The 26,880-nt window shown below is 52.5% G+C and overlaps 1 protein-coding gene across 1 annotated transcript; it reads right to left on the reverse strand.

The window, feature by feature from the left end:
- Positions 1–14,771: 14,771 nt before the first annotated feature.
- On the reverse strand, positions 14,772–19,092 carry FGF4 (fibroblast growth factor 4). Its single transcript, XM_001173970.4, has 3 exons — positions 18,496–19,092; positions 17,775–17,878; positions 14,772–17,236 (listed from the first exon to the last, which is right to left on the reverse strand). Exons 1-3 carry the CDS (start codon positions 18,833–18,835, stop codon positions 17,060–17,062), a joined length of 621 nt encoding a protein of 206 aa, XP_001173970.1. The 5' UTR covers positions 18,836–19,092; the 3' UTR covers positions 14,772–17,059.
- Between the last annotated feature and the right edge of the window lie 7,788 nt (positions 19,093–26,880).

Genomic DNA, 26,880 nt, shown 5'->3' on the forward strand with positions numbered 1-26,880 from the left:
CACCGAGGCATTGCCCAGTTCCCTTGTATTTTCACCTGTGTGGCTGCAGTGGTAGGGTGTCTATGCTTTCTTCTCTCATAATCAATGGATTCTTTCTTTGTTGGGGACTGTAACCTCTTCCTCATTCCTACATCTGTAACTTTCATTCTGTTTCTCTTTTTTCTTTTCTTAACTGGGATTGCCAGGAATTGTTCTTTTCCCATTGTACTGGCCTTTTCAATGAACCAACTTCTGATTTTCTTCATGCTTTCTGCTGTTTTTTATTTTCGACTTAACTAATTTCAGCTTTAATGCTATCAAATCCCCTCATTCTAATTTCTTTTAGTTTACTTTCCTCTTCTTCTTTCTTACCTTGAATATTTGATAGATTTTATCTTTAGGCTCTTATAACAAAACCATCCTGGGCTGTGAAAATCCCCCCTAATTACAGCTATTGCTGCATACCTACGTTTTGTTATGAAGTGTTCTCTTTCTAGCTTTCTGGATATTTTAGACGGAGTCTGGCTCTGTCACCCAGGCTGGAGTGCAGTGGTGCAATTTCAGCTCACTGCAACCTCTGCCTCCTGGGTTCAGGCAATTCTCCTGCCTCAGCCTCCCAAGTAGCTGGGACTATAGGTGCATGCCACCATGCCCAGCTAATTTTTTGTATTTTTAGTAGAGACGGGTTTCACCGTGTTGGCCAGGCTGCTCTCAATCTCCTACCTTGTGATCCGCCCGCCTCAGCCTCCCAAAGTGCTGGGATTACAGGCCTCAGCCACTACGCCCTGCGTAAAGCCCAGCTATTTCTTTAACTCAGTGTCCACAAGTTGGCTAGGTAGTTCTTCCGCCGTGGGCTGGCTTGGCTCATCTCTCTGGGCACTTTCATGGTGGTATTCCAAATGAATACTGGTCCTTCCAAGAGCACCAGCCTGTGTCTTTGCACTCTCAGTGTTAAAATGTGAGAATCAGCAAGTACTAGCAGGGTGTGAGGGGGACACTGGCATGAGTTGAGAGTTTTCCATTCCCAATCAGAAGGATGAAGGAGAAGGAAAAGGGAACCATCATGCCACTCCATAGTTTAACAAGACTGTGCTGTGTCTGCCAGCCATCCATAGCCACTTCCTAGGCCACCAGAAGTATGTGCCCACCCTGGGAGACACTCCCAGAACTATGGGAGGCTGAGGTGGGCGGATCATCTGAGATCAGGAGTTCAAGACCAGCCTGGCCAACATGGTGGCACCCCATCTCTACTAAAAATACAAAATTAGCCAAGCGTGGTGGTGTGCACCTGTAGCTGCAGCTACTTGGGAGGCTGAGTCAGGAGAATTGCTTGAACCTGGGAGGTGGAGGTTCCAGTGAGCCAAGATTGCACCATTGCACTCCAGCCTGGGTGACAAAGCGAGACTCCATCTCAAAACAACAAACAAACAAACAAAAAACCAAAGATCTGTCCTTAACCACATATGACAAATTCTAGTCCAGTTATCACAAGATGTTCAGATCCCATTTGCTCATTCACTCAACAAGCTCACACTGTTGGGCCACCGTGAGCACGGCTCCCCTGCTGGGGTACAGCAATGACCAAGGATGGCAAGGCCAACACTTGGCATAAAACAACCCCTGCTAAGGGGGCAGAACTTAAAAATGTGTAATAAATGAATATGGTCATATGAATAATTCTAAGTGCCACAAGGGGGGAGTGACAGGGGAGAGAGGACATCTTACCAGGTCCTCAGAAGTGCCCCTGAGCCGGATCTGAGTGCCGCGTGATGAAAAGAAGCCACCAGGCATGGAAGGTCTAGCAGGGGCTGTGTGCAAAGGCCCGGGGACAGGACAGAAAGAAGGCGTGTGAGGCTGGGCGCAGACAGAGGGAAACTGGGTGGGGGTTGGGAGATATCTTTGCCAGATGATCTCGTAGTTCTCAGACTCAGCCATCACCCTTTTTCTTTTTTAAACCCATCTATTGAACATTTACAAGTTACTGTAAAAATCTACACGTTATTTTAGAAGTTTAATTGCTCTGTCGTTTCTAATTCCATCTCTTCTAGAAATGCCTTTCCTTTCCCTTATTGGCTAGAATTCTCAGCTGAGTCTCCATCACACTTTGGCCTGGGCCTTCCTTCCCCAGGCAGCTGAGGGTCCTTGGATAAGTTGTTGTTGTCTTTTATCTATCATGACTTTGTCTTCTCCCAGGCCCCATCTGTTCAGGCTGAAAGTCGAGGGAGACAGACAGTGGATGGTCCAGCAGCCTCTGCCCTGAGTCTGGGAAGCTCAGGAAGGTAGAGGGAAGGGATCAGCCATCCCCTCTCTGCTGGCTCTTGGGTGACAAGCTTTCAGTGCTTGGGGCCCCAGGTATAGATGAAGGCCCTCTGCCAATTCTAGGGGCTGGGAACAATTCATCCTGTTCTAAGGGACCCCTCCAGGTCCTCAGGGCTCAGCAGGCACTATTAGCCATCTGGGGACACCAACGAGGGTTTGCACTGGCCCTTGATACTGGAGTCCCTTCAAGACATGAAAATCCTGGATTCTGCCAGGAGCCACAAAGACAGGCAAGCTTTGTTCGCCACCACGGGTCCCAGCTCTCCTTCTAGCCCAAAGAAGCCAGATACCCAAGCAACCATCTTGCCTTGGATGTCCCACGGCCCCGGAGAGGAAGCGGGCTGCAGAGAGAATGGGGTGCGTGCCTCACCACTCTCTTCCCCACCTCTCCATTAGCACCTGTCCCGTCATCTCTTACTGCGTAACAAACCAATGCAAACCTCAGTGGCACGTGGCAACCACCATTTTATTGAGCTCACTGGTTCTGTTACAAGGAGCTTGGACAGGACACAGCAGGATGGCTTGTCTCTTCCATGACATCTGGAATTTCAGCTGGGAAGCCTCAAATGGATGGGAACTGGGACCATCCTGCAGGCCTCTTCACATGTATGATGTCTGGGTCGGGACAATTTGAAGTCCAGATCTAGCTAGGACTATGGCCGGAACACCTACACTTGGCCTCTCTGTGCAGCTTGGGCTTCCTCCCAGTATGGCGTCTTCAGGTGGTTGGACTTCTGATCTCTGTGTGGCTTGGGCTTCCTCCCAGTATGGACTCCTCAGGTATGAACCTGACACAGTGGCTCAGGGCTCCAAGCATCACTTGTGGTGACCCAGCCTCAGAAATCACACTGTGGCACTTCTGCCAATGCTACTGGTGGAAGCAGTTAGAAGCCCACTCAGACTGAAGAGGAAGGGACATAGGCACCCACCTCTCAGTGAGAGGACAGTCAAAGACATCACCACCACTTAGCTCTGTCTATCATTTTCTCAGGAGTCTGACATTTGCAGAGAGCCACGTGCAAGCAAGTCCTAAGTGGGGTGCTCTGGGACGGCCCAGGGCTTGCAGGGTCTCTGGCTGATTGAGGTGCTGTGAGTGGCCCTGGTGACAGGGAGCCCTTTAAAGATATGAGGTCTCTTGCCAAATGCAATTTATCTCCTGGGTCAGATGCCTTGGGAGGTCCTGCAGGGACCTGCCACTGCTTTGTCTGGGAAGGTAGCCTCCGCTGCCTCTCTGTGTCCACAGTGGCGTCCAATGAGCCATAGGAGTCACTGAAATCACAGCTCACCCTTGTGAGCACTCGCCGGCCTGGGGTTGTGCTGAACCCTTTCTGTGGATTAACAGGGTGCTGCCCCAGGTGCCACACTGGCCCGTAGCAGGAGAGGCATTTCTAGGTGGAACATGGGTTGGTTACATTAAGTCACATTGAATCGCCCAATGAGAAAGCTATTCCCTTTCAGCCATTCTCACTCCCAGGAGAATGTCTCTGTTTGGTGACAGTAAGTCCTTAACACCCCTCTAACACTTGCAAATCTCTCTTGTGGGGGGAGAAAAAGAGACAGCAAGCCCGAGGCTCAGAGCTTTTGGCAGACACCTGCATCTTGCAAGAAATTCTCAACATCATTTTGTGTTTCTTATCATGGGCTACCTTCTGTGTATGACAAGGGACAATGTTTTTTCCACTGAAGCTTGTCCTGTAAAATTTTAAAAGAAAATTATTTAAGTAACAAACGAACAGATCAAAACAAAAATTCAGGTAGACAAAAGTACACATGGTAGGCAGGTGTGGGAACCAGGGCCCAGTGGAACCAAGGCAGCCCTGGAGACACTTGGATGTCTGAGTTTTTAGAAGCTCTGCCTTGGTTCCCTCATAATGACTGTGAGAAGGGTTTGTTATTGTTATTTCCGTCCCGTGGTTGAAGGCACAGGACTCAGAGGCATTCAGTCTCCTTGCTCAAAGCTCACAGCAAATGCAGGCAGCGCCAGAGGTCCTGCCCCCTGAACCCAGGCTGTCCCCCACTGGGCTTGCTGCCCAGCTCCACTCCCAGGATCGAGGTCCACTCCGAGCTGGAGAGTCAGGGGCTGACCACACAGAGGGACATTTCAGGACCAAACATGGGGAAGTTCCAGAGAGGGCAACTGACCGAGGTCAGTCCAGAGGCAAAGATGTGGGCACTGGGGCTTGGGGTCCAAAGAAACCAGCACTGAGTGGTAACCAGGGGTCACTAAGCCACTTGGTCCCACGATGACCCACAGGAGTAAGTCCTGAAGCTCTTCTAGTCATCAGGTCCACCCTGTGCGTGTGTCGGGGGGAGGGTGGTGGGTAGAGATCGCAGAGTATCCCCCAAGGGAAGAAATGAGGACTGAAGCTCACATAGGCCCCAAGTCCAGGGTTAGGACATCCCACAGGATGGAACCTGCTAGCTCCAGCCAGTCCCAGGCAACAGAAATGTGGACGGCAGCTCAGTGCATGAGGCCTCCCAAGGCCTGGGGCCCGGGGAGCTGCTCCAGCCAGAGCCCCCTGTTCCCCCAGTACACACACCATGGACTGGTGTGGGAAGCTGGGCAGAGTGGAGTAAGAGTTGGCTGAAGAAGCGAAGTGTGTCACCTGACTTTGGATGTGACTTCAGGAAAGGAGTCCCCAAGGCATCTAGGCCTCTGCTCAAGAGCCACTGGGGGTGACCCCTATGGTGGGTGAGACCAGGAAGGGGTGGTGCTGCCTCCTTCCCTCCTGATTCCAATGGACGCCCTGACATCCTGTCCCACCTGCTATGGTCTGATGTCTGTGTCCCCCACCAAATTCATATGTTGAGCCCCAATCCTTAATGTGATGGGTGTTAGGAGGTGGGGACTTTGGGAGGCGATTAGGTCATTAGATGGAGCCTTCATGAGTGAGAATTAGTGCCTTTAAAAAAGGGACCCCATGGCCAGGCACAGTGGCTCATGCCTGTAATCCTAGCACTTTGGGAGGCTAAGGTGGGTGGATCACGAGGTCAGGAGTTCAAGACCAGCCTCGCCAAGATGGTGAAATCCCCATCTCTACTAAAAATACAAACAAAACAAAACAGCCTGGGCAGGAGAATCGCTTGAACCCAGGAGGCAGAGGTTGCAGCACATTGGGAGGAAGAGGCGGGCGGATCACGAGGTCAGGAGTTCGAGACCAGCCTGGCCAACATGATAAAACTCTGTTTCTACTAAAAATACAAAAATTAGCCAGTGGTGGTGGCAGGCACCTGTAATCCAAGCTACTCAGGAGGCTGAGGCAGGAGAATCGCTTGAACCCAGGAGGCAGAGGTTGCAGTGAGCCAAGATCACACCATTGCACTCCAGCCTGGTCAATAGAGTGAGACTCCATCTCAAACAAACAAACAAAAAACTAGCCAGGCGTGGTGGTGGGCACTTGTAATCCCAGATACTCAGGAGGCTGAGGCAGAGAATAACTTGAACCTGGGAGGTGGAGATTGCATTGAACTGAGATCATGCCACTGCACTCCAGCCTGGGCAATTGAGCGAGATTCCATCCCAAAAAAAAAAAAAAAAAGGGACCCCAGAGAGCCCCCTTGCCCCTTTGTCATTTGGGGACACAGGGAGAAGCTGGCAATCTGCAGTCTGGAAGAAGGCTAATAGGGTTTGGATCTGTGTCCCCATCTGAATCTCATGTCCAATTGTAATCCCGACTGTTGGAGGGTGATAGAGTAAGACTCCGTCTCAAAAAAAAAAACAAAAAGGCACCAACCTCCTGAGCCGGTGTTGGTCTGCTTCCCATCGGCCAACCGGATGTGGCTGCCACGTGTGCTGGGTCACTGACTGGATGGCTGGAACTGGCTTGGGGTCTCCTCTTTGGCTGGGGCCAGAGCATGGATCAGATGCTCACCAGTGGGCGTGCACACCTGAGGACATCATGAAAGGCACGGAGCAGCTCCCAGGTGCCCAGCAGCACACTGGGGATCTATATCTATATAGGTGGTGAACCAAATGGGCCCAGCCCCTGCCTGCAAGGATTCCAGTCCTGGGGAGGAAGGGAAAGCAAGCCCCAACAGGTGCGTAACTCCCAAGTCAATTACTCTGTGTAGGGGTTAGGAAGGGCTGCGGGGTGTGGTTTGTTTCCCAGGATGGTGTCTTCACCCCCCAGCTGCTGATGGCTTGGAGCTTCCCTGCTCCTGAAAGGGACCACATTGCCTGGAAAGGCCTGAAGGGTCCACTCTCCCCGATCCCCAGGGCAGCCTGCAGCCAGGGACTGATTGACAAGGGGGTACAGATGCCAGCCCCTTGCCCCAAGGTGGGACAGCTCTAGGATGCTGTTGGTACCCCAGAGCACCCCGGGGAGTGAGGAATCAGGCCAGACCAGGCTGAACTGTGATCGCCGCTTCTTTGGCCTGTCCTGCTGCTCTCCTTTCCTTGCCAGTTCTTCCTGGGAGCTCCTCCCTTGACAAACTCCTTGCTCAGGGATCCCAGTCTTGGGTTTTGTTGCTGGGGAACCTAACCTAGGATGCCAGAGAGTATGTGATAAGACAACGCATGGCCCAGTGTGGGCTGGGAGTGGCCAGAGAAGGCTCTGGGGACATGATAGCACTAGCTGGCTGGAATAAGCACCTACTGTATGCCAGGCCCTTTATCTTCCAAATGCCTCACTTCTTTCATCCTTAGAGCAAAGGACCTTTGAATCATGACTTTAATAATGAATCTGGGTAACTGGTGTGTGGGCTGATGGGTGTCTTCCCAATGTCCTGTCTCCCTAGAGCCCGTGAATGGAACCTCGTTTGGAAATAGGGGCTTGGCAGAGGCAATGAAAGCTAAGATGAGGTCCTGCTGGAATTCTGGGACGAGGCTAAATCCAGTGACTGGTGTCCTCATAAGAAGAGGGAGATCTGGACACACAGACACAGAGAGGAGAAGGCCATGTGGTGATGGAGGTAGAATCGAGTGATGCAGCTGCAAGCCAAGGAATGCTGGCAGCCAGCAGCAGCCAGAAGAGGCAAGGAAGGACCACCCCCCAGAGCCTTCTGAGGGAGCAGGGCCCTGCTGACACCTTGATTTCTGCCTTCTGCCCTCCAGAACTGCAAGACAATACATTTCTGTTGTTTAAGGCTGCCTGGCTTGTGGTCATTTGTCACAGCTGCCCTGGGAAAACCAGCTTGGTGAAGTGCAGGGGTGGGGAAGATCCTTCCAGGCAGGAAGTTGGCGTGTGCAAAGGCCCTGTGGCCGAGCGGATGGGACCTGTGGGCTCTGAGAGAACGTCAATGTGCCGGGAGCTGTCCGAGCACAGGGACGTGGGGACGGAGCTGGCAGGATGGGCACCGGGAAGGGCAAATGGAGCCTCTGCAGCGGATGAAAGATGACCACACATTCCGTGCTAGTCCTCCCACTGTGAGCAGAGGCCTGTTTTCTCCCCTTGAATCAGAGCTGGTTTGATTTCATGACCAATGGCGGGAATGAGGTTCTGGAACTTTCTGGGCCTGGCCCTAAGAAGGCTTGGGCGTCCTGGAGCCCCCTGAGCCACCTCGTAAGGACTCCAGCCCCAGGAGAGGCTCCCATGCTGGAGAGACCCTGTGTGGGTCCTCTGGCCGACGCCCAGCTGAGCCCAGCCCTCCAGCCTTGCCCATCAGGGTGCCGGCCTCGGACCTCCAGATGAGCCCATCCAATGCCAAGATCTTCAAAGCCATAAAAAGCAGAAAAATCACCCAGCCAGACCCTGTCCACATCCCTGACCTGCCACACTGGGAGTTATAAGATGGTGGCAGTTTTGTCACTGTTTGGGGCAGCTCATTAGGCAGCAGTGAGTGATCAGAACGGCCTGGCTGATGGCTGTGATCTCGGTCTAAGAGTGTCGCGGGGCTGTGGAAAGCATCCCAGCCCAGGGAGCAGGATGGAGCTTGCACAGTGAGAAGGCCCCTAGAGAAGGGCCTGTCAGGGTAGAGGAAGAAGTTGGGGGGGCCAGTCAAGGGGCTGCTGCAGCCACCCAGGCCCAGGGAGAGGTGGCCTGCACAGAGGTCAAGTGCAGATGGAGAGGTCTTTAGACTGCAGAGTCGATGAGGTGAAACCAACTAGATGGAGTGAGAGGCTGCTGGGGGAGGGGTGGGTGGGGGGAAGGTCTTGGCTTGTCCTCCTGGACGGAAGAAGGGACAGGCTGGGGATGGCTGTGATTGGGTGTGGACCCATGGAGCCTGAGGTACTCTGGCAGCCTCCCAGTGGGGAAGATCTGAGACCCAGCAGAGGAGTCTTGCTGGGGGCAGGGGTGGGCGCGAAAATGATGTTGTGTTGCCTAGCAAGGGTGTCCCAGTCCCTGGGTCTCCTGGGCAGTTTGATTCATTACAGTGGCCCCAGTTCTTCTAGCTCAATCCAGGACCCCTCCTGCATGGAGTCCTGGGGGAGGGTGGGTCTGTGCTGGGTTGCTGTCCCCCTTCCCCACCACAGGACATGGACCAGCACGGATGTCACTTTCCTCAATCATAGCTCACTGCAGCCTCGAACTCCCAGGCTTAAAGGATCCTCTCACCTCAGCCTCCCAAGTAGCTAGGACTACAGGTATGCACCACCACACCCAGCTAATTTTTAAATTTTTTTGTAGAGATGGGGTCTCACTATGCTGCCCAGCCTAGTCTTGAACTCCTGGGCTCAAGTGATCCTCCAATCTTGTCCTCCCAAAGTGTTGTAATTACATGCCTGAGCCACTGTGTCCAGCCTCCCTCCTTCCTTTCATAAAAAGCATATAGAATTTGAATGATGGGCTGGGCGCGGTGGCTCACGCCTGTAATCCTAGCACTTTGGGAGGCTGAGGCGGGTGGATCACCTGAGGTTGGGAGTTTGCGACCAGCCAAACCAACATGGAGAAACCCTGTCTCTGCTAAAACTACAAAATTAGCTGGGCCTGGTGGTGGGCGCCGGTAGTCCCAGCTACTCAGGAGACTGAGGCAGGAGAATCGCTTGAACCCGGGAGGCGAGGTTGCAGTGAGCAGAGATCGTGCCATTGCACTCCAGCCTGGGCAACAAGAGTGAAACTCCATCTCAAAAAAGAAAGAAAAAGAAAGAAAGAAAGAAAGAAAGAAAGAAAGAAAGAAAGAAAGAAAGAAAGAAAGAAAGAACGAACTTGAATGATGAATCGAGAACACTTAAAATTATTCACATTGAAGAAACACTCTGAGCTCATGAGCCCTTGATCTTATTTTAATGTAGACCAGAGTAAGCCAGTGCAGGCTGCATTTGAGAGGAGCGGTCTTCCTAAAGGGCTGTCTTTTTTTTTGAGACTGAGTCTTGCTCTGTCATGCCCGGCCAGTTTGTACGTACGTTTGTATGTTTTAAATCATGCACTATTCTGAGTGGAGTGATGGAATCCTGTGCCGCCCAGGCTCTGTCCCACCCGGGACGGAATCGTGCCTGTGTCCAGCGTCTCCACGCTGTAGACGGTCCTGCTTATGAGTCAGTAGTTCAAGTCACCCGGATTTTACTTGATAATGATCCCAAAATAGGAGTAGTGATGCTGACATATTGTTATAATTGAATTTGATAGTTACTGTTAATCTCTTACTGTGCCTAATTTAGAAATTAAACTTCATTATAGGTATGTATAGGAAAAAAAAAAGTGTATACAGCTGGCGCTCATATCTGTGGGTTTTGCATCCCTCAGATTGAAAACATTTGGAGGGTCAGGTGCAGTGGATCATGCCTGTAATTCCAGCACTTTGGGAGGCTGAGGTGGGTGGATCACCAGAGGTCAGGGGTTCGAGACCACCCTGGACAACATGGAGAAACCCCATCTCTACTGAAAATACAAAAATTAGCTGGGCCTGGTGGTGGGCGCCTGTAGTCCCAGCTACTCAGGAGGCTGAGGCAGGAGAATCTCTTGAACCTGGGAGGCAGAGGTTGCAGTGAGGCAGAGTTGCTGATGTGCCAGGGCAACAGCGAGACTCTGACAAAAAAAAAAGAAAACAAAAAAAAAAAGAGAAAAAAGTAAAGAAAGAAGGAAGGAAGGAGAAAGAAAGAAAGAAAGAAAGAGAGAGAGAGGCTGGGCGTGGTGGCTCACACCTGTAATCCCAGCACTTTGGGAGGCTGAGGCAGGCAGATCACAAGGTCAGGAGATCGAGACCATCCGGGCTAACACGGTGAAACCCCCGTCTTTACTAAAAATACAAAAAATTAGCTGGGTGTGGTGGTGGGCGCCTGTAGTCCCAGCTACTCGGGAGGCTGAGGCAGGAGAATGGCGTGAACCCGGGAGGCGGAGCTTGCAGTGAGCCAAGATCGCGCCACTGCACTCCAGCCTGGGTGACAGCGCAAGACTCCGCCTCAAAAAAAAAAAAAAGAAAGAAAGAAAGAAAGAAAGTAAAAGAAAGAAAAAAGAAAAGAGGCCGGGCGTGGGGGCTTATGTCTGTAATCCCAGCACTTTGGGAGGCCAAGGCGTGGATCACAAGGTCAGGAGATCGAAACCATCCTGGCTAGCACAGTGAAACCCTGTCTCTACTAAAAATAAAAAAAAATTAGTCAGGCATGGTGGTGGGCACCTGTAGTCCCAGCTGCTCGGGAGGCTGAGGCAGGAGAATGGCGTGAACCCGGGAGGAGGAGCTTTCAGTGAGCCGAGATCGTGCCACTGCACTCCAGCCTAGGCAACAGAGCAAGACTCCGTCTCAAAAAAAAAAAAAAAAAAAAAAAAGAAAGAAAGAAAGAAAACGTTTGGGAAAAAAAAGCTGGGTCTGTATTGAACATGTACAGATTATTTTTCCTTGTAATTATTCCCTAAACAGCACAGTATGACAACTATTTACATAGCATTTACATTGTATTAGGTATTGTAAGTAATCTAGAGATGATTTAGAGGACATGGGATGACCTGCGTAGGTTATTTGCAAATACCACGCCATTTCATATCAGGCACTTGAGCATTCCCAGATTTTGGTATCCAGGGGAGGTCCTGGAACCAGTCCCCTCAGATACCAAGGGATGCCTGTATAGGGTTCAGTACTATCTGCACTTTCAGGCATCCAGTGGGGTTTTGGAACCTGTCCCCTGTGGATAAGGAGGGACTACTGTATTATTGTCATTCCCTTAAAAGATTTAATTATGGTCTTAATGTCCCAGTCCTTTTCTATCTTCCCGTTAATGGAATGATTTTCTAGCCCAGTGCTAGGAGCCACCGTCATGCCGAGAAAAGGCCCTTCCTTAGGGTGTGGCCAGGGTCTTCCCTTGAGAGGCTGAGTCTGGTGGAACCAGCACAGGGCCACTCGCTGTGTTTCTGAAGACAGCCCATTAGGGGGCTGGGTGTGGTGGCTCACACCTGTAATCCCAGCACTTTGGGAGGCCAAAGCGGGAGAATCACTTGAGGTCTAGAATTCTAGACCAGCCAGGCCAACATGGTGAAACCCCGTCTCTACTAAAAATACAAAAATTAGCTGGGTGTGGTGGCATGCGCCTGTAGTCCCAGCTACTCGAGAGGCTGAGGCAGGAGAATCATAGCTTGAATCCAGGAGGCTGAGGTTGCAGTGAGCCAAGATCAAGCCACTGCACTCCAGCCTGGCAACAGAGCACAACTCCATCTCAAAAACAAAAAACAAAAAACAAAAAACGTACAAACTGTGTATCCCCTGGAATTTAATATTTTGAGACCGAGGGTGACTACAGGTAACCGAACTATGGAAAGTTAAACTTTGGATAAGTAGGGTGTAATCTAACGGACGACAGTCACTGCTTACTGTGACAGGCACTTTACATGCATCGTCTTCTCCATCCTCACGCCAGACACAGGAGGTGGGAATCATGAGGAGAGGTGAGGCAGGGTCCCCTGGCTCATCCACGGTCATTCAGCAAGGAAGCTGTGGGTCACCCACCTACGAAGCTGTGGGGCTGGCCCCAAACCCTGCACTGATCCACGAAGATATTGGTCCCCTAGGCAGCAGGCTGATTCTGAGAAACCCCATCTCCTCTTTTGTTAATTTGACTTTTCACTCCCCACCACACCAGCCTTAAGCAACCTTATACCCAACCTGAATCCCCATAATCGCTTCCTCCTGGGACTCCTCAGCTTCCGACCATCTCATCTCAACCTTCCTCTGCTCCATCCCAGGGCTGTGAGACGGCACAAACTCACTGTAAGGAAAAGCCCAGTCCACACCATGGCCTCCAAGGCTCCAGGAGCTGGCCTCTCTGACTCTGCCTCCTCCCTGCCCATCCCACAGTGCCTTAAACATCCCAGGCCTGCTGCCAGCCCCACACCTTCTCATGGGCTGTTCCCTCTGCCTGGACACTGTTCCTCGCACAGCTTCCTCCCTCAGCACCTTGAAGTCTTTGCTTAGATGTCATCACCTTCACAGCAACCCACCCCCACCCCCACCCCCACACCTCCCCATCCTGCTCTCTCTCTGTCTTGGCACCATCCACCTTCCCAGGTGGCCTGTGTTCCTCATTCACTGTCATCTCCCTCGTTACGATGAGGCTCTAGGTGAGCAGGGATCCCTGTTTCCTTCGCTAATTGTGCCTGGCACAAAGGAGGCACTAAACAAGTATGTTAAGTGAATGAGTGACTTTTTAATCCTCTCTTGGGACCTGTCCTTGACTCCCCATTGTCCCCCTGTGCTAGGAGCTGGAAAGCCAAGACGAAAGCTCAGTTCAGCTGATCAATTTTGCCAACAATGGGTAGATTTTCACCCCAGAAGCTGGATAAGCCATTCCTTGTTTGGCCAGGACAGATGTGGACAGAGACCTACAGGGTCTGCATGCATGAGGGGTTGCAGATCCAGATGGCTGGATCGTCCAGGTTGCAGTCCCTTCCCCACCCCAGTGTGAATGGCCGCTGGTAGCAGCAAAGTACCACACACTGTGGGCTTAAACAACAGCAATTGATTATCTCACAGCCCTGGAGGCTACAAGTCCGAGGTCAAGGTGTCCGCACAGCTGGTTCCTTCTGAGGCTGGGAGGGAGCCCCTGTCCCAGGCCTCTCACCTGGCTGTTGGGCATTTGCTGGCACCCCTCAGCAGTCCTTGGCTTGTGGAAGCATCACCCATCTGCCTCCATCTTCACGCCGCCTTCTCCCTGTCTCTTTACATGGCCTCCTTTGTAGGAGGGCACCAGTCATAGTGGATTAGGGCCCACCCCCAGTAGTCTCATTTTACCCCTATAAAGGCTCTATTTCCAAATAAACTCACATACTGAGGTCCTAGGGGTTAGGACTTCAACATATCTTTTGGAAGAGATCTTTTGGACATAATTCACCCTCTAACATCACCTACGTATTTCTTTGTCATACCTAGATCATGGCTGTCAAGAAATAAGGACAGAAAAGGGCTGGGCTCGGTGGCCTACGCCTGTAATCTCAACACTTTGGGAGGCCGAGGTAGGAGGATCACTTGAGCTCAGAAGTTCAAGACCAGCCTGAGCAATAAAGTGAAACCCTATCTCTATAATGATTTTTTTTTAAGGGTAGAAGAACATAATGCCTTGGAAAGCAAATTAAGTACAATTAAGGATTTCCCAACCCTGATTGCCTTTTTGCAAAGCAATTGGATATGTCTTACAGAGAAAGGGGAACCCCAGATTCTAGGTACATTAGGCCAGCATTTAGCTTTTTTAAAAGCAATCCACTGCACTCATGAGTACTTCCTAGGAAAGATTAGTTATAAATACTATAATTGTATATAATTGAACCCAAATTTTCACAAAACAGTTTGTACCCTTACTGTGATTGATACACTCAGATGATTTTAATTCTATAAGATTTAGTTCCATTTCCTTCTTATAAAACAGTAACTGGTAGCCAGGCATGGTGGCTCACGCCTATAATCCCAGCACTTTGGGAGGCCGAGGAGGACAGATCACCTGAGGTTTGAGACCAGCCTGGCCAATATAGAAAAACCCCATCTCTACTAAAAATACAAAAATTAGCTGGGCATCGTGGCGGGTGCCTGTAATTCCAGCTACTTGAGAGGCTGAGGCAGGAGAATCGCTTGAACCCGGGAGGCAGAGGTTGCAGTGAGCTGAGATTGTGCCATTGCACTCCAGCCTGGGCGACAAGAGTGAGACTCCATCTCAAAAAATATTCAAAAATTCGTTAATTAAAAATAAAAGACTAGCTGCAGTTCATTATATTGAGTTCAATACCCATGGATGGTGTCTACTCAGATTTTGAAAAATATTCTCGAGTCTGCCTCCTAATGACCAGCTCTGGAGCTTCACGGCTCCCCCTAGGGAAGTGCAAATTGCTTTAGAGAACAGGAGGCCAATGGGAGGGGCACAGAGTTTAGGGCCAGTTACAGTGCGGGAATGGCGTGAATTAGCCCCATCAGGAGAATGAGAATAAACTGCAAGACTCTGTCATGGCAAAACTTTGTGACACTCACACCCTCCAGGCTCCTGTTTTCAAGGCTACATTTGTGTGGACACAGCTGGCTAAAATTCGTCTCTCCTGCCCCCACCCCAACCCCCAGCCATGTGAGGCTCAGGCCTCAAATAGAAAGACCCCTGGAAGACAGGGGGAGGGAACCAGGTCTTGGCATTTCAAGGCACAATTTTAATAGCTTTTAATTCCTTTCCCAATTGTGTACATCCAGTCCAGTGGCGTCTTTTTATACATGATAAACGCTTATCATTGTCGGTCAGCATGTCAATGTGCACAGCACATACATCACAACGAGGGTCGGCACCTGTATAAAACTACAGATTCTGAAAACAGTGGCACATACAGGAACCTCGAATCCCCATCACAGCAATATGAAAACAATATTTTAAAGGTATGGTTATGTCCCTACAGGCATCACACATGATTTGTTGAAGAAATATCTATAAGAAGTGGTCAAGGGTGATCAAACCTAACACATGTTAATTCCTGACAATCTGATTGGGCTCTGAGACAAGAAATCTCATAATAATTTAAGGCATTTAAGACAATCATGGTTTGTTACTAAGTGAACACATTAAAATCCAGAAAGTCGACGGATGATCCCTCCACACCCCCCAACGCCAAACAGCATGGAGACCTACAAACACCATCTTTCCTCAACACTCCTGGAGCCTAGGGTGTGGTTTAAAACTTAAAAACAGTTTATTGCATGGTAGGAACAGCAGTTTAAGATGTGTGGTCCTGTCTTAGCGGCTTTGCAAGTGTCTTCTTTCTTCCAGGCCTTGGTTAAGAATAGTATTTTAAGTCGATGATTTGCATTCGAACAAAGAGTTTTCAAAAGGAATGTGAAAGACAAAAACTCCAATCAGATTTTCCAGTCTTGCTGTCTGTAGACTCCCATAAAGTTAATTCGGGAGACAGTTCAGAAACATCCTAGGAGAGTATTAAAGTCTTGACGAAACATTCGGAGCATTTCTGGTAGCAAGCTAAGGTCATTTTGTATAAACTCTAAAAAGTCATTCATTAAAATTAAATGTTTGCCATCACCTCGGAACTTTTTTTAAACATCACCGACCCTGCCTCTTCCACGGTTGCTTCAATGACAGGGGTTACATTTGTAAAATATATAAAGAAAAATATAAGGTTACTTGGTGACCATATAGTGTACTGTAACAGCTGTCTGCAAATATTTTCACCATGATCACCCTTACTAAAAGTAAATCACAGGGTAAAGATAGCTCAAACGTGACAAGGTTCGAATGGGACGCACCGACGCTATCTGCAATCCTTTTTGGCTACATATGGAAAAAAAGCCACTTGGGATGGCAAACTCCTGCACCGGGTCTGAGCTTTCTGTAGGTTTTGCCTGGGGTTTCAGGGCTTGTGAGGTAGATGTTAAACGCACTTAAACAGGGAATGCATCAGAAAGCAGCAGGCTGCTCCACGCAAACACTGCACCAAGTGCTTTGTACAATTACAAGGACATTTCACCTAAAAATCATAGCTAGTTCTAGCCCGAAGCTCCCTAAACACAGGGGAGCCTGTTTTGGGGGTGGGGCGGGGGGTTCGATGGTTTGTTTTCAAAAACATATTCTATCACACCATCAGAAGCATCTGCCATCACAAATTATTTTTCATCACTAGGGTTTTGTTTGTGATTGCGAATACACTATCTTGTCCATTTCTAGCCTTCCAGTGGGATATTGATTCCTCTCCATGGAATTTATGAAAGAGCTTCGTCTTTTCGCCAATAGTCACAGCGATGGGGGCTGTCGCTGATCCAAAAAAGGCAAACAGGAGTTTATAAAGTTGTCCAAGGGTCTCTCCCATCTGGTAGATCGAGGAAGATTGACTACAGGAAAGTTCAAAGGTCAGTCTTGGCAGATCTAAAAACAGAGCGGCAGCGAGGACTTCAACACCGCACTTTCTGTACCCGAAGTAAACCGATATGTCCCGATTAATAGCAACAGGGCACAAAGGGAGCGGGCCTCTGAGGATGCTAGCCGAGAGCCAAGCCTGGGAGCTCCCTGAACTGGCTGCCCAAGCCTCAGGCGGGCCTTTCCAGACAGAGATGCTCCACGCCATACTACAGGGGTTGACATCGGAATCCAATGTCACCTTTTTTTTAAAACACAGAATAGCAGCACACTCGTGACAACTTTTGACAAGTTAAAGAAATCCAATGGTAAGATTCTCCACTGTTGCACCAGAAAAGTCAGAGTTGGTTTTTTGTTTTGTCTTTTTTTTCCCCCAGAAAATTAAAAAACACACCCGCAGAACTATAAATAATTTGGTGGCAATATATACACATTTAAATAATTAATTTAAATATCTTACACCTACTCTTGCATTAAACTCTTCATCCGAAGAAAGTGCACCAAGGTGGCCCTCGGCACTGCCCTCCCAGGGGCTTCCCGAGGCTGAGGCAAGGGTCCTCTGGAGGATCACAGCCTGGGGAGGAAGTGGGTGACCTTCATGGTGGGCGACACTCGGTTCCCCTTCTTGGTCTTCCCATTCTTGCTCAGGGCGATGAACATGCCGGGGTACTTGTAGGACTCGTAGGCGTTGTAGTTGTTGGGAAGGAGAATCTCCTTGAACTTGCACTCATCGGTGAAGAAGGGCTGCAGCAAAGCAGGGCAGTGTCAGGGCTGGGGCACCTCTTGGGCAAGGTACCCAGCCTGAAGCCAGGGGTCAGAACCCCCTTCTGTCCCACCCCCCACCCTGGGCTGAGATGTCTCTGCTGAGCAGTTAAGGTGTCAAGACCCACACAGGGTGAGAAGGGGACATGGCCAGCCCACAACAGCTGGTGCTCTCACCACCTGCCCTGCACCTAGCAGCCAGAGAATTCATTCCCTCTGTGTCCAGCCTCAAGCCCGCAGTTCCAACACTGAGACCTACCCCTCTGGACTAGAGAAGGGAAGGGCTCTCAATAGCGCCCTTTCCTCGGTCTGGGAGGGGCCCACTCAGGGATGGCAGGAACCTCATTGTTCCTGCCTTGGGGCTGCTTCCTTTGTCTGGGCAGGCCTGCCGGTCCCGTGACCTGGTGACCCTGCCACCCCTCCAAGACCCAGGCACAGGTGGGGCTGGAGAAGCCACGAGCCTGCTAGCCATGTCCGCTGTTCCCAACTAGGTGCCTAGCCAGACCCCTGCGGTACTCACCGAGCCATAGAGCTTGCCCTTGCTGCTCATGGCCACGAAGAACCGGCTGGCCACGCCGAAGATGCTCACCACGCCCCGCTCCACGGGCGAGAGCTCCAGCAGGCCTGGGGGCGGGGCGCAGGTCATTGCGGGGCAGGTGATCCCTGGCCCACTCCGCCCCTCGGCTTGTTCGCCTCCGGGGACCCTATTTCTGGGGTGGGGTTGGGGATAAAGGGCCAGGGTTCCCGGCGCAGCCGCCCCCAAGGGCCTCCAGAGCCCAAGCTGCCCTCTAGGGCCTCCGGAGCCCAAGCCTGCGCTAGCTCAGATTAGCTTGCCTGTGTAGGGGACCCCCGGCGGCCGCACCCAGTCCCGGACCTTCAGACGCGAGCCCGACCCCAGCGGTTCCCCAGCCTGGGCCAGGCCGGGGCGCGTGTCTCGGGCCCCCTGTGGCTGCACCGCGCGCCCTGTGCCCACGGGCGAAGGCGCTGGAATTAGGCGCTCGGAGCCCGAGTTTCTGAAGGCGGGAGGCGGCGCCCGGCCTCAGGGGTTGCGCTGGGCTGCCGGAGCCAAGAGTGTCTGCGTCCCCAGCCCCGCGTCAGAAGGGACCGGAGCCCGAGTCCGCCCCGGTTCCCGGGGCCCGCGAGCAGGTGCCCGCCGAGGGTCTCAGAGTGTGACTGAGCGGGTTGGCCCGGCGGCCGTTGCCCCCCGCCCCCGCCCCTTCGCGCCTGGCCGCGCCACTCACTGTCGCGGGTGTCCGCGTGCGCGCCGCCGATGCGGCCGTCGGGGAGAGCCTGGAGGTGGAAGCCGATGCCCACGTTGCAGTAGAGCCGCCGCAGCCGCTTGATGCCCAGCAGGTAGTCGCCGGCGCCGCTCTGGACGGCCGCCTCCTTGGGCTGCGCTGCCACCGGCAGGCGCGCCAACGAGCGCGCCACCAGGCTCTCCCAGCGGCGCTCCAGCTCGGCCTCCAGCGTGCCGTTGGGTGCAGTGGGTGCGGCGGCGCCCCCTCGGCCCGCCCAGGGCGCCAGCAAGGCCAGCAGGACCGCCGGGAGCAGCGCTACCGCGGCCGTCCCGGGCCCCGACATCCCGGCCCGAGGGCCGTGCGTCGGTCAGGCGGTCAGTGCGCCCGGGAAGCTGGGGGGCAGAGCTGCGCCTGTGGCGGCCCGCGGGAGCGCACGGCCGACCTCGGGCAGGAGTGCGCAACCGAGGAGGTGCGGGAGGCAAGCGACGGGGCCACCGGGCGCCGGGCTCTACCCCGGCTGCATGGAGCGGCGAACCGGGCAGAAAGCGCGCGGCTGGAGCTGGGACTCGGAGGAGCAGTGCGCGCCTCCCTGCGCGCCAGGCCCGCCCGAGGCCGAGCCGCTATATATATAGCCCGGCGCCCCCTCCTACTCGCCCGCTCCCGCGGGGGGCCGTTCGCGTTCTCCTGGGCGCCCGGGGCGCTGTGGCGTTCGCGGCTGGTCGCAGGCCGCCTGCCAATCAGGGCCGGGGGAGGGGAGGAGGCTGGGGACTAGCGCCGCGAGTGCCACCTGGAGGGACCCCGGCCCCCACCCTTGGCTCCGCCCGGCCCACGGACCTGTTCGTCCCGCCCCTTGGCGGCTCCTACACTTCTGCTTTTCAGCCAGTTTTGCCTCTTGCACTTTGTCCCTGCCTGTCCCCGTCCCCGTCTCCCTGTCTGCTCCGGCCGCCTTGGCGCAGCCCTAACTCGGGCACCCTAAGCTCCTAGTGGGCGCAGAAGCCAGCGGCTGCTGCCTGCCCTTCGCCTTTCGGAGGCTCACGGGAACTTGGTTCCTTTGCTGGGGCCTTGAGGACCGGCCTGGGAAGGAGGGGTGGATAAGAGCAGTAAGCGACACCGGGGCCTGGCTGAGCAAGGGAGGACCCTTTGGCTACAGGCGGGAGGGAGGCCACCCCCACCCCCTAGGTCTTGGCCCCACAGGCTTGGCGCGTTTCTGGGCTGGAGTTCTGAATACCTGGTGGAGGTCCACCTGAGCCAAAGGGCAAGGTGGCAGAGATGCACCCAGGGAGGCCTGGTCCTGCACCCCCTACACACACACCCTTCCGTGAAAGGACAGGTGGCAGGGCATAGGGCCAGAGGGGATATTCAGCATCCCCTGCTCCTTTGATTCCACAGCAGAAATATCCATGTACCATAGCCAGAGCCCTCAATCTAGCAGGGACCCAGGCCAGGCCTCTGGAAGCCTCCCCTCTCTCACTCATGGTTCTACCTCCCACTGTGCCCATTATGGCCTGATGGGGACTGGCCTAGCTAGATGCAGGCCCACCTAGGTGTGAAAACCCCTGTTCTTTGTGGTCCCTGAGGAGCCTGCCTGGCCCTTCCTGCAGGCCCGCCTAGCCACAGCTGCAGGGGGCTTGGTGCCTACCCCATCTCTCATACCACCAGCACCTGTGACCAGAGATGTCCCCAGGCCACTGCAGCCTCCTCCACCTCCACCGCATCCCCACAGGGAGATTCCTGGGACCCCTTCAGAACCCTGCTGGGGCTTATTCGTGCCCCTGGAGGGGACCTGGGAGGCTTGAGGGCTCTTCTCTGAGGTGCAGAAAGGGGGGCACTTGGGGGTCATCAAGCGGCTTTGGCAGGACCGGAGCCTCAGCTCCGCACCCCTTGAGAGGCTCTTTGTTCCTCCTTGGGCCTGCAGCCTGCTTGGGCAGCACCACCCAGACCTGGACCTTCCTGGGCTGCAGCTCACAGCTGCGAGATGCAACCCGGCTGCCTCTGGGTCCTGGGGTCCCCCAGATGAGCCTGCAGATCTGGTGCCAAATAGACATCCTTGGCCAGGGTGCAGGGTGCAGGGTGCAGGAGACCTAGAACCCATCCCTCACTTGCTGTGTGGTCTTTCCATCTCTGGGTCCCTGACTCCCCATTTGCAAAATGACATGGGAGGTGGGCTTTCCTCCCTCAGCCCGGGGCCACCCGAACACACCCTCTGGGGAAGTGAGACCCCGGCCTGGAGACCTACCTGTGCCAGCTGACCTGAGCAGAGGGACTCTGATGTCTTCCCCCGGCTTTTGATAGGAGGAGGCTCCTTTCTTCCCAGGACTCCCACAGCAAGCTCAATTTAGGGCTTCCCAAGGACCCCTCCCTGTCTCTCCTATTTGCTGTGAGTTCAGCAAAGGACGCTGCAGGCAGCTGATATATCTCCCAGAACTGCAGGCCCACCCACACAGGATAGGTGCTTGTGGTGACTGGGGACTGACAGCCAGCAGGGCTTTTGGGAGCTGGGAATTCCCAGCAGAACTGATCTGGAATCTGGCTTCCACTTTGCTCCGGGGGGTCCCTGAGCACACTCTCAACCTCCGCAGGCCCTGGCCTCCTCAACTGTGCAATGGAGGCAACAAAAGCACAGGTAAGGATGAATTGCGGATGAAGGATGCACCAGGAAGCACTCACTTATCTGCATCTGAACCCTTTCCGTGCCCCTGGCCCTTGACCCGGCTTCCCACCTGCTTCCCTTCTGCTCCTGTGTTCCCGCCATGCTGACCGCATCATCTCTCCCCTTCCCACTGGATGACCCCCGGCCCCAGATCTTCCTGCCAATGACTTCTCCCATTCAGGTTTGCCTGAATGGAGAAGCCACTCCATTGGAGTAGCCACTCGGGGATGCCTTCTGGATCCCCTGCCCAGTCCTTCTGGTTGGAGCTTCTTTGAGCTCTTAAGAGAACCTTCTGCACTTGTTAGCTGACCCTCCACCGCATTTAGATTGTCACCTCCATGGAGCAAGCCCGGATTTGTGTTGTTGCCAGTTGTACCTCCAGTGCTGGGCACATAGTAGGTGCTCAACAGGTGTTTGTGAGTAAATGGCTGGCTAGGTACACTAGGAGCTCATCCATCAGCAATCCTCACTGCAAGCTGCCCTGCCCAATCTGCCACTGTGCCCGGGGCAGACAAACAGAGGTACCTGCAAAGGCCTCAGGCCGAGCTGCCTCCATGGGAAGGTCTGCATTGCCTTTTTTTTCTTTATGTGAAAGAAATAGTTGGACCAAGGTGACTAAATCTTTTCCAGATCTGGTTACTTCTCAGCAGAGGGACAAGGAGACCTATATATAATTTTTTTTTTTTTGAGATAGTATCTTGCTCCATTGCCCAGGCTAAAGTGCAGTGGCTCTATCATAGCTCTACAGCCTCAAACTTCTAGGCTTAAGCAATCCTCCAGCCTCAGTCTCCTGAGTAGCTGGGACTACACACTCAGCTAATTTTTTGTTTTCTTTTTTAGTAGAGACGAGGTCTCACTGTATTGCCCAGGCTGGACTCAAACTTTTGAGCTCAAGCAATCCTCCCGCCTCAGCCTCCCAAAGTGCTGGGATTACAGGCATGAGCCACTGCACCTGGCCAGGTGATCTAGAAACAGGACCCTCACTTAGCTTGGACCCAAAGCCCTTCTGCCATGCTTCACCCCAGGACGCCCGCTTTGCCAAGTCCTGGGGTTCGAGGAAGGCTTGGGGCCACGTTGGGCTTCCGGTTGGGTTCAAGTTTAGGCTGTCTCCCTGTTAGTTGTATAACCTTACGCTATTTCACTTCTTAGCATTCTCAGTTTCCCCATCTGTAAAATGGGCATGAGCTGATGTCGGCCTTAGCAAGACAGTGCCTGACCCCAGGAAGAGGCTGAGCAAAGTGAGCTGTTTAGACTGCAAGCCCCTTGGGGGTGGTTCAAACTGGGTCTGATTAACAGTAAATGCTGGGAATTTGTGAAATAAACAAAGCCACGTCATTATCGGGTGGAAGTCTCCCTGTACGTCATCAGCCACTGGAGGGGTAATAAATTGAGGGAGAGGAGCAAAGGCCCAGAAAGCCTCCTAACAGTGACCTTTTTCGACCTCCAAAAAAAAAAAAAACAACAATGTAGGATCTTCATGTGAATGGTCCCGTCTCCCGTGAAGGAGTGAAGAGGCTTCTCAGAGCCACCAGCTCAGGTGTTAGCTGTTAAGAACTTACTTGGCTTAATAGTAATAATAATAAAAAAGAAAGTGCTGCATAATAGTCCACTTATAGTCCTCAGGGCAAAATGACTGAGCTCAGCCCGGGGCAAGGGCCCAGGCTGTGTAAACTTTGTAAATAGCTCAACTGCTTTCTCAATTCAACTTCCCTTTCTTGGCTTCAGCAAGACACCCTCACAGTGATGTCTTTCTGCAAAAGTCCAGGAGGATGATAAGGCCGGTGGGATAGACTGGTTTACACTGAGCCGAAGCACCCCAAAGCAAGTGGCATGTTTTTCTTTAGGACCTTCAGAATAAGGGGAGATTGAGCCAATTTTTTTTTTTTTTTAGCTTTTTAAAAAGTGGTGTTAATTGGGTGCAGTGGCTCACCCCTGTAATCCCAGCACTTTGGGAGGCCGAGGCGGGCAGATCACTTGAGGTCAGGAGTTCGAGACCAGCCTGGCCAACATTGTGAAACCCCATTTTTACTAAAAATACAAAATTAGCTGGGCGTAGTGGTGCGTGCCTGTAATCCCAGCTACTCAGGAGGCTGAGGCAGGAGAATCGCTTGAACCTGGGAGGTGGAGGTTGCAGTGAGCTGAGATCGCGCCACTGCACTCCAGCCTGGGCGCTACAGAGCGAGTCTCCGTCTCAAAAAAGAAAAAAAAAGGTGGTAAAATATACATGATACATAACATAAAATTGATGTTAACCTATTTTTTTTTTTGAGGTGGAGTCTTGCTCTGTCATCCAGGCTGGAGTGCAGTGGCGCGATCGTGGCTCACTGCAAGCTCCGCCTCCCAGGTTCACGCCATTCTCCTGCCTCAGCCTCCTGAGTAGCTGGGACTACAAGCGCCCGCCACCACGCCCGGCTAATTTTTTTTTTTTTGTATTTTTAGTAGAGACGGGGTTTTACCGTGTTAGCCAGGATGGTCTCGGTCTCCTGACCTCGTGATCCACCCACCTTGGCCTCCCAAAGTGCTAGGATTACAGGCATGAGCCACCGTGTCTGGCCTGATGTTAACTATTTTTTAAAAGACTTTTTTTCAGAGCAGTTTTAAGTTCACAGCAAAATGGAGAGGAAGGTACAGAGAGTTCCCATACACCCTCTGTCCCCACACACTCACAGCCTCTCTCATTTTAGCCATTGTTAAGTGCACGGGTAAGTGGCATTAAGGACACTCACATTCTAGTGCAACCATCACCACCATCCATCTCCAGATGGTTTTCATCTTCCCAAACTGAAACTCCATGCCCATTAAACACTCGCTCCCGATTCTGCTCCCCCAGCCCCGGCACCCACCATCTTTGCTTTCTGTGTCTACGAATTTGACTACTTAGGGACCTCATGAGTGGAATCACACAATGTTTGTCCTTTTTGTATCTGGCTGATTTCACTTAGCATAACATCATCAAGATTCATCCACGATGTAGCATGTGTTGGAATTTGCTTTCTTTTTTTCTTTTTTAGAGGCTGAATAATATTCCAGGTATGGATGGGCCACGTTTTATTTATTTACTTATCTGTCAGCGGTCCCTGAGCTGCTCCCACCTTTTGGCTACTGTGGACGATGCTGCTGTGAACCTCGGTGTGCAAATATCTGTTTGAGTTCCTGCTTTCATTTCTTGTGGGAATATGCCCAGAAATGGAATTTGCTGGATGAGGTGATAATTCTATGTTTAAGTTTTTGAGAAACTGCCATACTGTTTTCCATGTTTTTTGTTGTTGTTGTTTGTTTGTTTGTTTGTTTTTGTTGTTGTTGTTTTCAAGTTACCTTGATCCTGGGGCATTAAAGAGACAGCAGGTCACTCCTTGGCTTATAGCGATGTCTTACCCAGTTCTGTGTCCAAGAGAGTTTCCCCTCTCCCGTTATTCTGCCCTGTTTCTCTTCTACTCTGAAGGTGGCCCAGCCAGGTCTGGGCGACAGGCTTTGGGGGCGGTTTCAATGACTGCGAATCAATAAAACCACCTGCCTCCCTGTGCACACGCGTGCAGATCTTTTGCACATATCAGATACTCAACCCTGGGAAGATGGAAGACAAGCCATGCCTCAGTTTCCTCATCTGTAAAATGTGGAAAATCAGCGTTCTCACCTCAGAGGGCTTCTGGAATAGTTACATGAGAGAATGTGCGTTCAGCCCTTAGAACGGGCAGGCACACGGTGATGTGTGCCCACAGCCATCGCTGGCTGAGTGGTGTGACTACCCAGCTTGAGTGCAGGGCTGGGGAGCCAGGTCCTGGCGTCTCTCACCACTGAGGGAATGTGGGTGATTTGCTGAGCCTCTCAGGACCCGATGTCTGCCTTCATTGCTTGCTAGGGAATTAGAAGAATTAGACATGTAAAGTGCCCGGTGTCTTATCCACGGGCTGTGAGCTGGCATGATCGCCAGCACCTCTCCAGATAAAAGTCATCGCTGCCACGTTCATTAGGTGCTGGCAGGGAGCGGGTTTGGTGCAGGGTGGGGCTGCTTTGCAAGGCTGATCGTCTTTTCTTCTCACCCAGCCCTGCAGGGTGTGGCCCTGCTGGTCATCACCATTTTACAGAAGAATTAACCCAGACTCAAAGCCTCTGAGCAGCTCACTCAAGGTCATGGAACTAGCAAAGAGCTAAGCCAAAACTCAAACTCCTGCTGTGTACGCCAAAGTCAGGCCCCTGACCATGCTGCTGTCTGCCTCAGTTTCCCCTGCAGCAAAATGGAGCTGGTGGTCTGGACCTTGTCTGCCTCAGAGGGATGTCAGAGGCTCGAACTGTGCAGGTGAACTCTTCTGTCAGCATCAGAGTGGGGCTTAAGCTCCATGAATTGATATCATAACCCCAGTTGATTTGTTCATTTGGAGGATCACAAAACAGACCACCAAGCCTCCAACTCCCGGCAGTCTCTTTAATATTTCAAATAAAAAATGGTCAGAGCCAGAAGGGACTCACCTAAGGGCTGCTAAAGTGACCCATTCCTTGCACAGAAGCCAGTGGAAGGCCAAGAAGGAAAGGGCTCCCCCATGTTACCTAAGGACCCACCTTTCCCGCTCAGGGGTCTGGCACCCCGTCAGCTGAGTGAGCCTTTATGGAGTGCCTGCTCAGGAGAGTCATGGGATCTAGGGACAGGGTCATTTCAGCCGAGACCTAAAGAAAGGGTGAGTAGGAGCCAGCCAAGGTGGAAGAGTGGGAGCTCCAGGAAGCCAGTGTGTGGAAGCTGGGTGGGTGCATGAGGTCAGAGGGATGGGCAGGACTTTGTGGACCCAGGAAGGGTTTCAGCTCCCTTTGAGGGGTGCTGAAAGCCAGGGTGCCATGGGCTCAGCTCACCCCATGGGGCATGCCAGGGAATCCTTGAGGTCACAACCTTCCCCAGCAGAAGGAGCACCCCACAGGCCTGGTGGGCTGACCCTCAGGGTGGTGGGGGTGTGCCTCCTCCCCACTTGCTTCTTCCCTTCCCTCCTCCTCAGGGTCTCCCAGCAACATGGAAGAGAAGCCCACTCTCCTCCCTGACACCACCACTGGGCATGGGATTCCACCTGTCTCCATGAGAGAAGATGGGAAATACCAGTGGGGAGGCAGAGAGGCTCCCCATTCTCCAGATTTCAGACCACAGGCCCCTCAAGGGAAGCATCCTGGTAGGGAGGAGGTGGAAGAAAAGTTCTATTCAAAGTCAGTCTTGGCAACTGTACCCTCCCTTCCCCCTCCCTCTCCCTGGATGGACTCGAGGCCTGGGGAAGGCCTGACCACCCGGCCCTGGCTGTGTGAGACATCCATGCCTCAGGCGGGTTCCTTCTCTTTCCCCCTGTCTCCCTCCAGGACAGCAAAGCCAGGTTCCATCCCACCCCCTGGGAGAGGTGTTGCCTGAGGACTAGATCTAGGGGGGACCCTAGGAAAGGTGTCTATGGTGGCCCCTGGATGGGAACATTCTGGAGTCTTGCCATTGGGATTGAGAGGGATGCTCAAGTGATCATAGAACAAAAACTAGAATGAAGCTTTGGGGCCCACCCTCCCCTATCAGGGAGGAGTCCCTTGTTCACACAGAAGTCACGTCTCCTTTGCTCTCAGGCAGTTCTGAACTTGGTGTTATAACATGTGGGTTTGTAAATCTGGATCACTGAAGGCAGGATGCACCCACCCCTTCACTCAAATTTGGATTTAGATTGACCTTGGTCTGAAAAGCATTACTTGATTCTTGGGACATATGTGTGTTTCTTTGTCCAAGA

This window comes from Pan troglodytes, chromosome 9 (genome assembly GCF_028858775.2).
Source record: "Pan troglodytes isolate AG18354 chromosome 9, NHGRI_mPanTro3-v2.0_pri, whole genome shotgun sequence".
Lineage (NCBI taxonomy): Eukaryota > Metazoa > Chordata > Mammalia > Primates > Hominidae > Pan > Pan troglodytes.

Excerpts from the sequence above, each read along its gene's own strand:
- FGF4 (XM_001173970.4), bottom strand. The coding sequence starts at position 18,835 with ATGTCGGGGCCCGGGACGGCCGCGGTAGCGCTGCTCCCGGCGGTCCTG. Across the intron at positions 17,879-18,495 it reads GCACGCGGACACCCGCGACA|GCCTGCTGGAGCTCTCGCCC; the intron begins GTGAGTGGCGCG and ends CCCCGCCCCCAG. Across the intron at positions 17,237-17,774 it reads AGGGCAAGCTCTATGGCTCG|CCCTTCTTCACCGATGAGTG; the intron begins GTGAGTACCGCA and ends GCTTTGCTGCAG.